We start from the raw sequence: 17,795 nt of genomic DNA, 5'->3' as shown, positions 1-17,795 counted from the left end.
ACTCCATCCCTTCTCTTTGAACACTTTTGAAAAATGGCAAACCCATAGAACCTTAGCTTGGAATTGAGCCTTAGCAATGATACGGGCGCGCCGCGTCAAGGTAACGTATGGCGCCCTTCTTTCTTATCTTCTAACGGTCTTCTTACAGGTGAAGACTCCGTGATGCAGGACGCCACAACAGCTACAATAGTAGCTAGGAACCTCCTCACTCCAAAAGATAGTAGGCTGCTGTCAGGACGGTCCGATGAGTTGGCCGTTCAAGAGTCCCTCGCACTTAGTGTTCAGTGTGCGAGTTCTGTGTCCAACATGGGCCAACGCCTGCTTGCCCGCTCCCGTCAAGTGGAATCATTGATGGCAGAGGTGGAAAGTCTTAAGCAAGAGATCCAGCAGCTTAAGTACGAGAATAGAAGTTTGCATGTGCTTGCAAATAACTATTCATCGGGCATGAAGAGGAAGCTTGATGAGCTGCAAGAATCTGAGGGTCGAATTCACAGTGACCGTCAAAGGCTTGTGGCTTATCTCCAGACGCACCTTTTTCCTGGGTCATCCAGCGCTTGGCCAAGTATTGAGGCCTGGAATGCTCTAGCTCCGATGCCTTCCGCTCCGATGGCTTCCGCTCCGATGCCTCCCGCTTCTATGTCTCCCGCTTCTATGCCTTCCGCTCCAACGCCTCGTAGTGGGGCTTCACGTAAACAACCTTTGTGAAGCTCCATCTTTCTCCATGTTTTTTTTTTTTTTTTTTTTTTTTTAATCAAATCAAACGGCATGGAATTGATCTTTGAATGGAGGGTGATACTTGAAATGATCCGGTAATGGTTTAAATTCTAGAGTGGATGCCTGAATCATTAACAACATATTAGTATAAAAGAAAATTGAAATTCGGGGAGGCGGCTTACCTTTGTGCTCCGACATGAACTTACAAATAAACACCCCTTCGAAAGTTATGACATGTCCCGTGTCATAAAACCCTTTTTCATAGCAACCCAATAGTTTGTCTACAAACATAGCCCTCATATATATTCGTATTAGTAAGCAAAAACACACTTAACCACAACTAACACAAGGCAAGTAGGCAAAAAATATGGAATGGTGACAACATAAACACAAAATGAGGAAAGAACACAAACCACACTAGGTTGCCTCCTAGTAAGCGCTTTATTTAATGTCTAGGCAAGACATGGTAGCTTGTTCACGGTGTTGTAAACTCAAGAAAATCTACAACTTGATAAACTTGCTCTTCCTCCACTTTCTCCAAATATGGTTTCAATCGCTGCCCATTGACTTTAAAAGAGGTGCCATTCTTCATGTTCTCTATCTCCACAGCTCCGTGGGGAAATGTTTGCAGCACCTTAAATGGTCCCACCCACCTAGACTTCAATTTACCTGGAAAAAGTCTCAAACGTGAGTCATACAACAGTACTTTCATACCTTGGTGAAACTCCTTCCGTAGGATGGCCTTGTCATGATAGAGCTTAGTCCGTTCCTTGTAGATTTTGGCATTCTCATATGCTTCATTTCTGAGTTCTTCCAACTCATTAAGTTGGAGCTTCCTTGCTATTCCAGCATCCTTGTAATCAAAGTTGAACTTCTTGATGGCCCAATATGCACGGTGTTCAAGCTCTATTGGCAAATGACAAGCTTTCCCAAACACAAGGCGATAAGGACTCATGCCAATGGGGGTCTTATATGCTGTTCTATATGCCCATAGTGCATCATTCAACCTCAGTGACCAATCCTTCCTTGTAGGGCTTACGGTCTTCATCAAAATGGTCTTGATCTCCCTATTGCTAATCTCCACTTGTCCTGAGGTTTGAGGATGGTACGGGGTTGCCACTTTGTGGTTGATGTTGTACTTCTTCATCAAGGATTCAAAGGGTTTGTTGCAGAAATGGCTGCCACCATCACTAATAATAGCTCTTGGGGTTCCAAACCTACAAAAAATCACATCTTTAAGAAAATTCAAAACAACCTTATGATCATTAGTTATTGTAGCAATGGCTTCAACCCATTTGGATACATAATCTACTGCCACTAATATGTATAAGTAACCAAAAGAGGATGGAAATGGTCCCATGAAATCGATACCCCAAACATCAAAGAGCTCCACCACCAAAATGTTGTTCAATGGCATCTCATTTCTTCGGCTAATGTTCCCCATTTTCTGGCACCTATCACACTTAGAACAAAAATCAAAAGCATCTTTGAATAAAGTAGGCCAAAAGAAACCAGATTGTAAAACCTTTAAAGATGTCTTTTTGTCACCAAAATGTCCTCCACATGCCAATGTATGGCTGAACGTTAGAATGCTTTGTTGCTCACTCTCTGGGACACACCTCCTAATGATTTGGTCAGGGCAATATTTAAACAAATATGGTTCGTCCCAAACGTAGTGTTTTACCATGGCAAGGAACTTCTTTCTTTCCTGAAAAGAAAGGTCATTTCTAATTATACCACAAACAAGATAATTAACAAAATTAGCATACCATGGTTCTTTTTCTTGAATAACAAGGAGTTGTTCATCTGGAAATGATTCATTTAGAGGCAAAGGTTGTCCAACTCCATGGTTTTCATTGAGCCGTGACAAATGGTCAGCCACAACATTATCACTTCCCTTCTTATCTCGAATTTCCAAGTCAAACTCTTGTAGTAAGAGTATCCATCTAATTAAGCGTGGCTTAGCATCCTTTTTTGTCATCAAGTACCTAAGGGCTGCATGATCAGAAAACACAATAACTTTAGATCCAACAAGATATGACCGAAACTTCTCTAAGGCAAAAACAATAACAAGCAACTCCTTTTCAGTTGTGGAATAGTTAAGTTGAGCATCATTTAGAGTCCGGCTTGCATAGTAGATCACGTGTGGGAGCTTGTTCACCCTTTGCCCTAAAACTGCACCAATAGCATAGTCAGAGGCATCACACATTAATTCAAAAGGTAAAGACCAATCTGGTGCCATAATAATAGGGGCCGAGGTTAATTCATGTTTCAAAGTATTGAATGCATCCATACAAGCTTTATCAAAATGAAATACAACATCTTTAGCTAACAGATTGCATAATGGACGAGTGATCATTGAAAAGTTCTTAATGAAACGACGATAAAAACCCGCATGTCCCAAAAAACTTCTTACTCCCTTCACGGTTGTGGGAGCTGCCATATTGGTGATGATGTCAATTTTGGCTTTGTCCACCTCCATTCCTTGGCTAGAGATTACATGCCCCAACACAATTCCTTGTTTCACCATAAATTGGCACTTTTCCCAATTGAGAACCAAATTTGTTTCCTGACATCTTTGAAGTACTAAAGAGAGATGGTTAAGACATTCATCAAAAGAGGAACCAAACACTGAAAAGTCATCCATAAATACCTCAATGAATCTTTCTACCATGTCTAAAAAGATTGCCAACATGCATCTTTGGAATGTTGCTGGAGCATTGCAAAGTCCAAAAGGCATTCTCCTATATGTAAATGTGCCAAACGGGCAAGTAAAGGTAGTTTTCTCTTGATCCTCCGGAGCAATTGCAATTTGATTGTAACCTGAGTAACCATCAAGAAAACAATAGTGTGAGTAACCTGCCAATCTCTCAAGCATTTGATCTATGAAAGGCATAGGAAAGTAATCTTTTCTAGTGCTAGAATTCAACTTCCTGTAATCGGTGCAAACACGCCAACTAGCCGTGGGCTTTGTGGGCACAAGCTCTTTGTTTTCATTCTTCATCACCGTGATTCCCACCTTCTTAGGTACCACCTGAATAGCACTCACCCATTTGCTATCAGAAATGGGATATATGATCCCCACATCTAACAACTTCAACACTTCATTCCTTACAACTTCCTTCATGTGTGGATTGAGCCTCCTCTGTGGTTCACGGGTTGACTTTGCTCCTTCTTCCAAAAGAATCCTATGCATGCACATGGTAGGGCTTATTCCCTTGATATCTGCAATAGACCAACCAATAACTGATTTGAACTCTTTTAACACCCTAATTAGTTTATCTTCTTCATTTGGGGTGAGGTCAGAAGTTATGATAACTGGAAGAGTTTCAAATTCAGCTAGATATGCATACTTTAGATGTGGTGGAAGTGGTTTAAGTTCAAGTTTTGGTGCCTTAACAGTGGAAGGGGTTAAATGTGACCTCGATGGGTCTAAGGGCTCTAAAAGAGGTAAAATATTCAAAGGATACGGTGCCAATGCTTCCAAGGCAGCTACCTCTTCCATAAGTGCATCTTCTTCATCAAACTCATCTTGAGATTGACTCAAAACAGTTTGTAATGGTTCATTAGATTGTGCCTGCAAGAACTTAGAGAAAACAAGCGAATCAAGCACATCAATGGCATAACAATCAAGAGATGAAGAATGATGTGAAAGAGACTCAAACACTTTGAATTGAACGGTCTCTCCTAGCACTGTCATAGTGAGGAGTCCATTTTGCACATCAATGATGGTCTTGGTCGTGGCCATAAACGGTCTCCCAAGCAAAATAGGCAACTCTCGGTCATGTATAGGAGCTTCTTCCATGTCCAACACTACAAAATCCGCAGGCAAGATTAGTTTATCAATTTGAACTAGAATATCCTCTACTATACCTCTTGGATATTTCACGGATCTGTCCGCAAGTTGTAATGAGATGGTGGTGGCTTTCAATTCCCCCAAACCTAGTTGAAGGTACACGGAATAAGGCATTAAGTTGATGCTAGCACCTAAGTCAAGCATCGCCTTCTCTACCTTCTTGTCCCCTATGGTGATGTTGATAGAAAAACTTCCTGGATCCTTGAGCTTTGGTGGAAGTTTTCTTTGCAACACGGCACTTACATTCTCAGACACCACTACTTTCTCATGTGGTCCATACTTCCTTTTGTAGTTGTTTAACTCTTTGAAGAACTTCCCATAAGCTGGCATGTTCCTAATGACATCAAGCAAAGGTAAGTTAACATTCACCTTACTTAGAATATCAAAAATCTCCTTAAATGACTTATCCTGCTTGCTCTTGGCAAGTCTTCCAGGGAATGGTATTGGTGGAGTGTAAGGTTTCTCGGCCTTGTGAAGATTTGGTGCTTCAAACGAGGGAGTAGCATGGCTTGGTTCCTCATTTGGTTTCTCATTTTCTCCTTGAGTAACCCCTGCATTCACATGATCAGATTCATTAGTAACTTCATTGCCAACTCTATTATTGATAACCTTACCACTTTTAAGTGTAGTGATTGCTTTGGCTTGCTCTTGGTTCCTTTGGAGTATCACGGGTTGGCTTGGAAACTTTCCAACCTCTCTTTGGCTCAAGGCATCTGCAATCTGCCCCAATTGTGTCTCCATTTTGGTTAGAGCCGCCAAATGTTGTTGGAGAGTGCTATTGGTGGTTTGTTGGAATTGCAAGGTATTTTGGGCTAACAATTTAACCGTATCCTCAAGAGTAGGTTTTGGTTGGAAGTTTTGGAATTGATTGTTGTTCTTCCACGAAAGATTGGGATGATCTCTCCAACTTGGGTTATATGTATTGGAATGCACATCATTCCTTGGCCTTTGATTGTAAGAATTCATGAGGTTCACTTGCTCTTGGACATACTCGGGGTAAGCCTCCCTAGATGGACATTGATGAGTAAGGTGGCTTGGTATGTTGCAAATGGCACACACTTCACTTGCTTTTGGCACCATGTTGAGCACGGATTCAAGCTTCTTTTCTAGGTTAGCTACCTGCAAAGAAAGATCATGATTAGAGCTTGTTTCATATACTCCAACTCTCTTACCCCTTACATCTTTGTGTTGAGCATTAGATCCCAACATCTCATAAATGTTATATGACTCTTGAGCATTCTTTTTCTTCAAAGCTCCACCTGATACATTATCAACAGTTGATTGACATGTTTGGGTTAGTCCATCATAGAAAATTTGCATTTGTAAGTGAAGAGGTAACCCATGGTGTGGACATTGCAACAAAAGGCCTTTAAAGCGCTCCCAACACTCATTGAAAGGTTCTCCATCATCTTGTTTGAAGTTGAAGATTTGTCCCCTTAATGTGGCTGTCTTTTGAGTGGAAAAGAACTTTTCCAAAAACTTCTTAGCCACGGCATCCCATGTGGTGAGTGAACCAGGTACTAGAGTCATTAACCAACCCTTGGCCCTATCTTTCAAGGTGTAAGGGAACACTATCATCCTCAGATTTGCTTCACTTACTCCCTGTAAAGGTAAACCACTCACAACATTGTAAAATTCTTTAATATGAGCTAAAGGATCTTCATTAGGTAAGCCATAAAAAGAAGGAAACATATGGAAATGTGAAGATTTAAGATCATAGTTTCTAGCTTCTGTGGGCAGCAAGATGCATGAAGGTGAATTTGGTATGATTGGTTGAGCAAAATCCTCCAAAGCTCGAAGATCATCTTGGTTGCCCGCCATCTCTTCTTCTCTTTCCCAATTAAAGTGCTCAGATCCTTCACTTGTTGGACTAGATGGTTCCCCTTCCTCTTCTTCACGGACAATGGAGGAACTTGTTGGCACAAAGCTTTCCAAAGTGTTGCCCTTTAACCGTTCAATTCTTTGGCCTAATTCAGCAAGTCTATTTGACATATACTACCTGAAACAAGATAAAACAAGTTTGAATAAAAATCAGAAATCTACTTAAAATGAAAAGAACAAGGTTTAATATCAAAACAAGCAATTATAAGGGACTGAAATCAGTCCCCGGCAACGGCGCCATTTTGATTGATGTTTTCCTTCTTCGTGCTAGAATATGTTTAGTATAATGGCACAAGTAAGGGTGTCGAATCCACAGGGACTAATTGGACCTATACAACTACTTGTTTTGCAAGAACTCTCTAAGAGAAATAAAACTAATCAACTTAGGCAGATTTGTTGTTGTAACTTGAAAGCACAAGAAAATGAAGTAGACACAAATAAATGAATCAACAATTAATAAAATGAGATAGCACAAATGGAGATGAAGCTAGGGATTCGGTTTCACCATTGCTAAGCCAAGTCCATGCTTGTTAAGTCAGATTATACTCATCCATCTACCTATTTCTTGGGTTTGTTTCACTTAGATATGATCAACCATATGATGTGTGGATTTGATCAAATGTTCCTAATCATGAACCTAAGTGTGATGTGCAACTTTGGTCCCTAATCAAGAACATGATACGCACAAGAAACTTTCATAAAACCAAAGGAAACACTCGGCAGGTTGTTTGCAAAGCATTCCCTTCATTCATTCACATATCCACCAAGAGTATGCATGATGTGTGCTTTACTCTTGACTAAACAACATGTGGTTAAATCAAATGGTGATCAAACATTAAAATCAACACACAAAGTCAAAATTAAATCAGAGAATGAAACAAGAAATAGATGGATCAACTGAGCATTCTGAAATAACTACATGGCAATCTTGCAAGGCTGCATCGAATCCCTAGAAAGAGATTAGTTACACTTCATGTTTACAGAATGTTTGATATAAAAATATACAACATGAATGAACATAGAATTAAGGAGAAAGAACCCTTGAAGCAAAACTAATGTCGAAATCCCTTAAGAGTTGCCTTCGGTGTGGTGCTCCAAGTGTGTTGTAAATGAAGGTGGAGCGGCTAAGGTTGAATGGTTTCTGCGAATGGGAGAGTGGATGGAATGAAGCCGAGAAGAAGTTGTGTAGAAATGGAATTTCTGTGGTGAATGGAATAGTGTTGAATGGAAATATAAGGGAATGGGAGCTCACGGCAATGAGGGAAGATTGGATGTGTTTGTGGTATCTTGTGTATGAAAATGAGATGTGTTTAGGTAATGGGAATGCAAGGGTATTTATAGGAGGAGTGGAGGTGTATATGGCTGTTTGTTTAAGGTGTTTGTGTGGAGGAATGATGGAAAAACAGCTAGGACAACATGTGAAAGCTGGAATTGCATGTGAAGATGCTGGAATTTCAATGTGAAGTGCACGGCATGGGTGTTTTGGTGCATGTGTTGGCTGTTTTGTTTGTTGGTTAAAGCTTGTGTTTGCATGTGAATGTTGTTTGTGTGAAGTGTGTGTGAATGCATGTGGATTAAAGAGTGAATGGTGGCTGAAATAATGATGGAAAACAGCTAGGAGAAGTATGGAATGCATGTGAAATGTAAAGGGAAAAGCTGGAAATGGCTAGGAAGGTCACGGCATAGACTTCTTTGGTGCAGAAATGGGTGTTGTTTGCATGTGAATTGAAGTTAGGGTGAATGATGATGAATGGATGTGGATTAAAGAATGAATGGTGGTGTAATGATGAAGTGTGATGGCTGAAAATGGCAAGGGAAATGCATGTGTTTGCACGGCAAAGAGGGAATGTTGGTGTTTTTGTGTTGGTTTGAATGGTTTAATTAATGGGAGTGCATGTTTGAATGATTAAAGTGCATGTGGGTGAATATGTGGCTGATTTATGAAAGGAATGCATGTGTTGATGAAGTGGAATGACAACTAGGTTATGAGGGGAATGCATGTGATGCATGGCAAGGTTTTAGAATGGGCTTAAAATAGGGTTGTTTTTTATGGAATGGATGGTTCTTTGCATGGCTATAAGGGAGAGAATAAGAGAGAATGGGCTAGGCCCTTTGTTGTATGTCCTAAATTGCATAAATGGCCTTCAATTTCGTCCATCCTTTTGGCTCCATGGATAAGCTATCCAATCCATGCCCAAAAATGCTCCAAATAGCCTCAAAATGCACTTTCTTGCTCCCTAAGCCCTTAGAACCTGAAAACACACAAAAGAAGCATAAAGAACTAAAATAACTAAAGAAACATAACGTAAATGTACGAGAACAAGCCATTTAAGTCGCATGAATATGCTCCTATCACCTGCCATCCAAGGCCATTGGAGTGCTGGAGTGTTTCTGGGTTCTTTCTACCCTTAGTTTTAGTTCAATGTTTAAATTAGATTGGTTTTGTTTAATTGCAAACATGTGGAACTAATTTCATTTTAGCTAGAGGTGAATTCAAAGCCATCAACATATGTGTTATATGAATGGATTACATCCAGTTATTGTTTCATAAATCGTGAATGCGATTTACTTATCTGTTTTATAGAGAACTTATTCTTGGATGTTGATTAAGGATGCATACTTAGTTTACATGCATGAATCTGATGCTAAAATATAAGGGAATTTCACCTAATAGTTATGAACTTATATTTATAAGTAGCGGAAGTCACTAGTCATGATTGTGTTAAGTAAATCCATGGCAGGAGTATCATGCAGTTCATAGTTACAAATGCCTTGTCAATGCTTATGATTTTCATAGAACTTAATGATCTTTGATATGTATCTCTGTCATGCAGTTCATACAGGGAACTTGATAAGTATAATTTGATTGCGTCGCTGAGTCCAATTCAATGAAATTAGGAAAATCTGGGAGTTAATTAGTGATGTTCATGGTTAACTTAAGGCATTGTCATTCATGGTTTATAAGAATAATAACTGGAAATCGATTTGTATGCATATGTGTCATGTGTGGAGAAGGACCCTCTAGCTAGCCTTTCACCCACTTAATTCACCCAATTTCGTACCCTTTAGTTTGTTTCTGCAACCTACTTAGTTCTAGTTAAAATTCATCAAAACAACCCCCCCCCCTTTTAGTATTCTGAGTCTTTTTAGTTTAATTTTCGTCCAAACTTCTCTCTAGTTCCTGTTTTGAGTAAATTTAACTTAGTTTTGTGTTATTTGAGTCAGTTTATTGTTTTGAGTTGTTTGAGTCTAGTTTTCTGTTTTTGAGTTAAATTAGTGTAGATTAGCAGCCCTCCTGATCCCCGACCTAGAACGATCCCTACTTTCATATACTACAACTATCAAAAAGAAGGTTTAAGTTTGTGTGCTATTTTATATCACATCAAATTTTGGCGCCGTTGCCGGGGATTGGCAAAATTACTAATCTCCCTTTGTTTCAGTTTTCTGTTTCTCTTGTGTTTCTGATTTTTTTTTTTTTTTTCTTTGTTTTAGGTACTAGTTTATGACTCAACGTTAACCTGTTCGTGCACATATATTGGAGTTTGATGACGATTTTGAACGAACTTTGAGAAGGAAGAAGAAGCAACTAGAACCTAATCCACCTAGTTCTAGCTCTGAAGCCAAATTGGAAGAAGAAGAAAATAAAGAACAAGACATGGCTGTGGACAATCGAACAATCAAGGAACTTTCAGCCTAGGGATTAGACAATGCCGTGCCTATTTGCATTCAATATCCTAGGGCAGCTCCAGGCAAGACCAATGAGTTTGAATTGAAGTCTAGTTTGCTGCATCATATTCCCAAATACCATGGGCTGTCTATGGAAGATCCGAACAAGCATTTGAAGGAATTCGAAGTGGTATGTTTGAGCATGACACCAATCAACGTGGATGGCAATATTCTAAAGATGAAAGCCTTTCCATTCTCTCTTTTGGAAAAGGTTAAGGATTGGCTCTTTGAATTAGCACTTGGAACTGTTACTTTTTGGGAAAGTATGAAGAAAGCATTCTTAGAGAAACTATTCCCAACTTCAAAAGTTATTATTTTGAGGAAGAGAATTAGTGGAATTCAACAAAGCCAAGAAGAATCATTTCCAGCGTATTATGAGCGTTTCAAGACTTTAGTTGCATCTTGTCCACAACATCAAATGAAGGAAGAGCTTCTAAATCAATATTTCTACGAAAGACTTCTTCCAATTGAAAGACAAATGCTAGATGCTTCAGCATGTGGTGCTTTGGTCGATAAAACCCTAGTTGCTGCCAAGATCTTAAGAGCTAATCAAGCCTTGAATGCACAACAATACGAGGGAGTTGGACAAAGGGACCCCCCACGACAAACCCAAGGGAATGAGGTAAGTGCAATTTCCAAACTTCAATCTCAAATTGCTAATCTTTCTGTTCTTCTATCACAGGTTGTTGATGGATCCAAAGTACAAGGAGCAAGTGCTTGTGGCGTGTGCACTATGCAAGGACATTCCACTGATCAATGTCCCTAATTGATAGAAAATGAAGGATGGGAAAATGTTAATGCCATAGGATATCAAGGCCAAAATCAACCAAGCCATGACCCATTCTCTAACACCTACAATCCGGGCTGGAGAAATCATCCAAATATGAAGTGAAGGGAACCTCAAACTCATCAACAAGGTGGATATAGACAGCCACCTTCAGGACTCTATCAAGGGCCATTCGCACCACCATAACTCCCACCACAATCTGCCTAACCAAATTCAGGTTCGTCATTGGATAATGATAAAATTCTTCAAGTACTAACTTCTTTGACGCAAGGCTTACAAAACCAAGCCAAGGAGATGGGCGAATTGAAGAATCAAATGGGGCAGATGGCAGAATTCATAGGACAATTTAGGGAACAAGACAAACTGCCTAATTCAACCGTTGTAAATCCGAATAGAGGTTTTGAAATCGCTAAGGCTATCACGTTGAGAAGTGGCAAAGAGGTTGGAACCAACTCACAAACGTCCAAATCAAGTCAAAAAGAGGACGAAAATCTGCTACTCGAGGAAGAGGAGGATGCCAAAGCCACGGCAAGGGTAGAACATCCCTTGCCGCAGCCCCCTAAGGACCTTAAGCCACCTAACTGAAGTAAGGTAGGTTCAAATTCAATTCTTTCTAACCCTATTCCACCAAATGTGCCTTTTTCTAGCAGGTTCAACCAATCTAAGAAATAAGAGAATGAAAAAGACATTCTAGAAACCTTCGGGAAAGTACAAGTCAATATCTCACTCCTTGATGCAATCAAGCACGTTCCAAAGTATGCTAAATTTTTAAAAAGCTTTGCACAACAAGGAAAAGGATTTCAAACAAGGAAGTGGTACGGGTAAGTGCGAATGTTTCAGCAATTTTACAAAGGAAACTGCCTCCTAAATGCAAAAATCTAGGTAGTTTCACAATCCCTTGTATTATTGGCAATACTAAGTTTGAACATGCTATGCTAAATTTAGGTGCTTCCATTAATGTCATGCCTTACTCTATCTATGCATCTATGAACCTAGGAGAGCTTAAAAACAATGGTGTTATTATTCAATTAACTGATCGTTTTAATGCATATCCGAAAGGAGTTTTGGAAGATGTTTTGGTGCAGGTTAACCACTTGATATTTCCAGCTGATTTTTATGTTCTTAACATGGAAGATTCGGCCCATTCTACACCATTGCCGATCCTACTTGGGAGACCTTTCATGAAGACAGCCCCCACCAAGATAGATGTGTTCAAGGGGACGTTAACAATGGAATTTGATGGCGAGATTATTGATTTTAACATTTCTGAAGCTATAAGGTATCCTAAAGATGATCTTTCTTGTTTTTCTATTGATGTATTCGATTCGTTGGCACAGGAATATCTTGAAGACTTAAATGGGGATGCCCTTGAAACAACCATTGCTAAAAGAATGGGACTCAAACCCAAAGTGGTTGTGCCTAATTGCGTAGAAATTGGCGAGATGGTGGATGCCCTTGAGTCCTTGCCACAACATATTGGTAAACCTCCAATCCCAATTCCAATTCCTGTTTTTACTAATAAGTTGTTACCCTCAGTGATTCAGGCACCCTCCTCCGAGCTTAAACCGTTACCAAATCATTTGAAGTACGCTTTCTTGGGAGACCAAGACACCTTGCCGGTCATAGTCTCTTCCACACTCACAACAGGAGAGAAGGAGAAATTGGTTAGGGTGTTGAATGAGTACAAAACAGCCATTAGATGGACCTTGGCCGATATTAAGGGGATAAGTCCTACAACATGCATGCATCGCATTCTTCTAGAGGAGAGGGCTAAACCAACTTGAGGGGCTCAATGTCTACTTAACCCTCTAATGATGGAAGTTGTGAAAAAAAGAGATTATTAAGCTTCTTGATTATGGAGTGATTTATCCAATTTCAAATGGTCGTTGGGTTTCACCGGTTCAAGTTTTTCCAAAGAAATCTGGAGTCACTGTGGTGAAGAATGCAGAGAATGGACTTGTGCCCACTCGTATCCAAACAGGTTAGAGAGTTTGCATTGACTATAGCAAGCTCAACGCCACCACAAGGAAAGATCATTTCCCTTTGTCGTTCATTGATCAAATGCTTGAAAGATTAGCTGGTCATTCTTTTTATTGCTTTCTTGATGGTTATTCGGATATAATCATATTGTTATAGCTCCAGATGATCAAGAAAAGACTACTTTTACTCGTCTGTTTGGTACTTTTGCTTATCGTTGAATGTCATTTGGTTTATGTAATACACCAGCCACCTTTCAAAGATGCATAGTAAATATCTTTTCTGATTTTGTTGAGAAGATTATTGAAGTCTTCATTGACGATTTTAGTGTTTTTGGTGATTCGTTTGATGATTGTTTAGCTAATCTCACATTAATCTTGAAACGATGCATCGAAACTAACCTTGTTTTAAATTGGGAAAAATGTCACTTCATGGTAAAACAAGGCATAATTTTAGGCCACATAGTTTCAGAAAGGGGAATTGAACTTTATAAATCGAAAATAGATCTTGTACGCTACTTACCTCTCCCACTTTGGTGAGAGAGGTTCACTGCTTCCTTGGACATGCAAGATTCTATAGACGTTTTATCAAAGATTTCCCGAATATCTCTACACCCCTATGCCGACTCCTACAGAAGGATGTACCATTTAAGTTCGACGATGAATGTGAGAAGACCTTCAATCACCTCAAAGAGATGTTAACTTCGGCCCCCATCATAGTTCCATCAGATTGGAGTCTTCCTTTTGAGCTTATGTGTGATGCCTCAAATTATGCGTTAGGGGCTATTTTGGGACAAAGGAAGGACAAGCAGCCGCATGTCATATACTACGCTTCCCGGACCTTGAATGATGCTCAATTGAACTACTCTACCACTGAAAAAGAACTCCTTGTTGTTGTGTTTGCTTTATAAAAGTTTCATTCTTATTTACTTGGAACTAAAGTCATCATTTATTTTGATCATGCAACTTTGAAATATTTACTCACAAAGAAAGAAGCCAAGCCAAGGCTTATTCGCTGGATGCTTCTTCTCCAAGAGTTCGATATCGAAATCCGGGACAAGAAAGGAAGTGAGAATGTGGTGGCTGACCACTTGAGCCGTTTAGTACACGATGAGGAGCCATTACCCATCCTAGAAGCATTCCCAGATGAGCAGCTATTGTCCATTGAGGTAAGTGAGCAATGGTATGCCGATTTAGTGAATTTTTTGGTGTCTAAACAAGTTCCAAGCACCCTAAACAAGCACCAACGTGACAAACTTAAAAAGGATACACGGTTTTATGTGTGGGATGACCCGTACCTGTGGAAATATTGCCCTGATCAGATTCTTCGTATGTGTGTGCATGAATATGAGTTTAATTCAATTTTAACTTTCTGTCACACTTATGCATGTAGGGCTCATTTTGGCACTCAAAGAACAACACTTGAAGTTCTAGAATGTGAATTTTATTGGCCTACTATATTTAACGATGTTAGAACTTTTTGCATAACCTGTGATCATTGTCAAAGAACAGGGAATATAGGTCCAAGAGACCAAATGTCACAGGCCCCAATTTATTATACCGAAATTTTTGATGTTTGGGGTATCGATTTCATGGGTCATTTTCCTCCATCTCATGGTTTTAATTATATTTTACTTGCGGTTGATTATGTATCGAAATGGGTGGAAGCAAAAGGCACCCGTACTAATGATTCCAAAGTGGTTGCAGATTTTGTCAAAACTAACATATTTGCTAGATTTGGAATGCCAAGAGTACTTATAAGTGATGGGGGTTCTCATTTTTGTAATCAAACCATCAAGGAGCTGCTTAAGAAGTATAATGTCACACATAAGGTTTCAACACCTTATCATCCTCAAACAAGTGGGCAAGCCGAGGTTTCAAATCGAGAAATCAAGTAGATTTTGGAGAAGATAATTGGGCCAACTCGAAAGGATTGGAGCTTGCATTTGAATTATGCATTGTGGGCGTATTGTATAGCCTACAAAACACCAATTGGGATGTCTCCCTTCTGGCTTATCTATGGGAAACCATGCCATCTTCCAGTTGAGTTGGAACATTGAGCTCATTGGGCAGTCAAGACGTTCAATATGGACATAGATGCAGCTGGTCTTCATAGGAAACTTAAATTGAATGAGCTTGAGGAGATTTGGAATGAGGCTTATAAGAACGCTCATATTTACAAGGAGAAAATGAAGGTATTCCATGACAAGATGATTTGTAGTAAGACGTTCTCTGTAGGTCATAAAGTGTTGCTTTTCAACTCCCACCTTCAATTGTTTCCAGGTAAGTTAAGTTCTAAATGGATTGACCCTTTTGTTGTTACTAATGTCTTTCCTTATGGTGCAGTCCAAATTCAAAGTTTAAAGACAAGGCATGAATTCAAAGTGAATGGACACCATTTGAAGCCTTACTATGAGTATTTTGAGGAGCATGTTGTGGAGGATGTACCCCTCCATGCCGTTGGCCCTAGTGAAGCTTGAATGGAGGTATCATATGGCTGGAAGACGTTAAAGCAAGCACTTCTTGGGAGGCAACCCATGCGTTTAAATAAAGAAGACCTAGGAATCACCGACTCCAAAACCAGATTTGCGTTCCTTAACCCTACTCTTTAATGCTTTTACCTTGCCATAATTGTCATGTTTGTTAGTTGTGTTGTTTGATTGTTTGCGTGTGACTCTACTTCACCACCTATCACTACTAATGTTGTTATTCACTGTTTTAAAGTGTTTTCGTGTCATAAAACAAAAAGAAAAAAAAATTTTAATTTCGAAAAAAGTTTTGAAAAACCTAAAAAAAAGTCGTTTTTGTTGCTTGTTTGTGTCTTTAGGTACCTTCCAACACAATGATGAGGATTTGGTTTTTAATTGCATGACTGTTAAAGAAAGTTACAAACATGGGTAGAAGTTTGATATGCTCTTTGGTTTATGGTTAGTTGTAGTTGTCATTTTCGAATTCAAATGTAATCATAAAAAGAGAAGAATCAGTTTTTGTAACATGCTTGAAGGAAGGAACTCAAACTAACGCTACAACCCTGAGAGACTTGAGCCTATACTTTATTTGGAGAGTTATTAATATGTGATGTTTTGGTTTTCTAAAGTTGTTGCATGATCTCATTATTTCTTTGCTTGGTTGCTACTTAGAAAGCGTTTTCATCATTATAGATCTAAATACTAGAACTCATGCCCGTTTCATTCAAAGCATAAAATTAATTGCATAACATATAACAAGATGAAGTTGTTTAGTTAAACCAGAGCCAAAAAGCCTTACCCTTTGCATATGTATTGTAGGTTTAACCCCGTTGAGCCTTAGTTAGCCTATTTTCTTTGTTAGCCACATTATCCTTACCTAGCCTAGAATAGGACTATCAATTCCCTTGTTCTTAAGGAATAGTGGAGCATGACTTAGAGGGAATTCCTTTTGATCTACAATTTGCAAAAAAAACAAGTGTGGGGGAAGGTTTTTCGTTGGAAATCTATGAGGATGTACATTTTGTGTGCCAGAGAAAGGGCACGAAAGAATAAAAATAAAAAATAAATAAATAAATAAAAAGAAAGGAAAAGAGTTGAGAAATAAGTGAGAATGAACTCACAAGTATTGGTTGTTGAAGAAAGGGTCCAAAAGTTTGAATCCGGCCCTAAGTGTTGTGTGAATCTCCCATGGGTGTTTAAAGTTGATTTCTGCAATCAAAAGTTGAATTCTAAGGGTTTATTTCATTACTTTGCTTACTATCGCTTTAAGAACTTTTGTTTATCCTTACCTTTCTTTGTTAGCCAATGCCTTAGCCCCGTTACAACCCTTAGACTTCTATCTGGATTGTTATGTGATTCAATATGTGGAGTTTGAAATTGGTACGAGCATATGGTATCCCTAGTTCTCGCGTCTAAGTAATGGCATTCCGTTCATGAGATCATATACATGTTTATATTAATAATTCCATAAAGTGTTTTCTTTGTTATAACATATGTGAGTGCTAGTCTACATGTTTACATCAATCTTCTCACATATACTTAGTATAGGGAGTGTAGTTAGAAAATCTGTGTGAAAATAGAGAGTATATCCGGTGAGGAATTAAGGGATTCTCTAAGGCATGTTACTACATTCAAAATGTTGTTTTAATTGATTAAATGCAAGCTAGTGAGTGGCGACTGCAATTAAGTATGAGCTCGAGGGTAAGGAGAGCTAAAATCTATGTGAGTGGTGATTTTTAACATGCACGTTTCATTGGAAATCCCTGAGGCAATTGTTAGAAGGTTTAGGTTCTGTTTTGTTTCCTTTCTTTTGCTCGGGGACTAGCAAAAGCTAAGTGTGGGGGAATTTGATAGGAGCATATTTATGTAACTTTGTTAGCCTATATCCTTGCATTTACTCAATTAGTTTATATTCATTAGAGTGTTTAAGCTATTTTCATGTGTTTGTATGTCCAATTGGCAAAGGTGACAAGAAATGGCATTTTGGAGCAATTTGGAGCATTTTGGAGCAATTTGGAGCAATTTTGGGCTGGAATGGATAGCTTGCTTATGGAACACAAGGAATCGACGTTTTGGTGCTTACAAGGTGCTAGGAATGTGCAAGAAATCAGGAAGAATTTATTAAGGCTTGGAATCAGCTGAAAACAAAGAGACCTTATCCAATCCTGTTTTATCTAAACCTTATCCAAACTTACCTTATCTTATCTTATCCTATCCTAATCTTATCATACCTTAATTCCAGCTGCAAGGGGGAATCAATTTCACATTAAATCACCTAAATATCTGGTTCTAGAAGCCTTATCCTTTGCCCTAGATTTGTGCCGCACAAGTTAACCCTTTTCCCCTAGGAATCTGTCGTGCCATATCCTTGTCCTCCAAGGATTGGT

At 39.1% G+C, this 17,795-nt stretch overlaps 1 protein-coding gene and 1 non-coding gene across 2 annotated transcripts; one reads left to right on the top strand and one right to left on the bottom strand.

The window, feature by feature from the left end:
• Positions 1-1,189: 1,189 nt before the first annotated feature.
• On the bottom strand, positions 1,190-3,244 carry LOC148690546 (uncharacterized). The gene is made up of 3 exons (XM_088684942.1): positions 2,793-3,244; positions 2,320-2,417; positions 1,190-2,199 (listed from the first exon to the last, which is right to left on the bottom strand). The coding sequence occupies exons 1-3, from the start codon at positions 3,242-3,244 to the stop codon at positions 1,190-1,192; spliced, it is 1,560 nt and encodes a 519-aa protein (XP_088541068.1).
• A 2,662-nt stretch (positions 3,245-5,906) lies between these two features.
• On the top strand, positions 5,907-6,017 carry LOC148690545 (small nucleolar RNA R71). Its single transcript, XR_015957396.1, has one exon. It is a non-coding gene; the product is annotated as a small nucleolar RNA R71 (small nucleolar RNA).
• Positions 6,018-17,795: the final 11,778 nt, after the last annotated feature.

This window comes from Pyrus communis, chromosome 15, assembly GCF_041283825.1.
Source record: "Pyrus communis isolate YQ-2024b chromosome 15, ASM4128382v1, whole genome shotgun sequence".
NCBI classification, from domain to species: domain Eukaryota; kingdom Viridiplantae; phylum Streptophyta; class Magnoliopsida; order Rosales; family Rosaceae; genus Pyrus; species Pyrus communis.
The sequence above is the reverse complement of the archived record's forward strand: the minus strand, read 5'-3'. Positions and strand labels throughout refer to the sequence as shown.

Coding starts and splice junctions, on each gene's coding strand:
- LOC148690546 (XM_088684942.1), bottom strand. CDS start 3,244: ATGGTGAAACAAGGAATTGTGTTGGGGCATGTAATCTCTAGCCAAGGA. Junction 2,418..2,792: donor TATTCCACAACTGAAAAGGA/GTTGCTTGTTAT, acceptor TTTTCAGGAAAG/AAAGAAGTTCCTTGCCATGG. Junction 2,200..2,319: donor TAGGAGGTGTGTCCCAGAGA/GTGAGCAACAAA, acceptor CTTTATTCAAAG/ATGCTTTTGATTTTTGTTCT.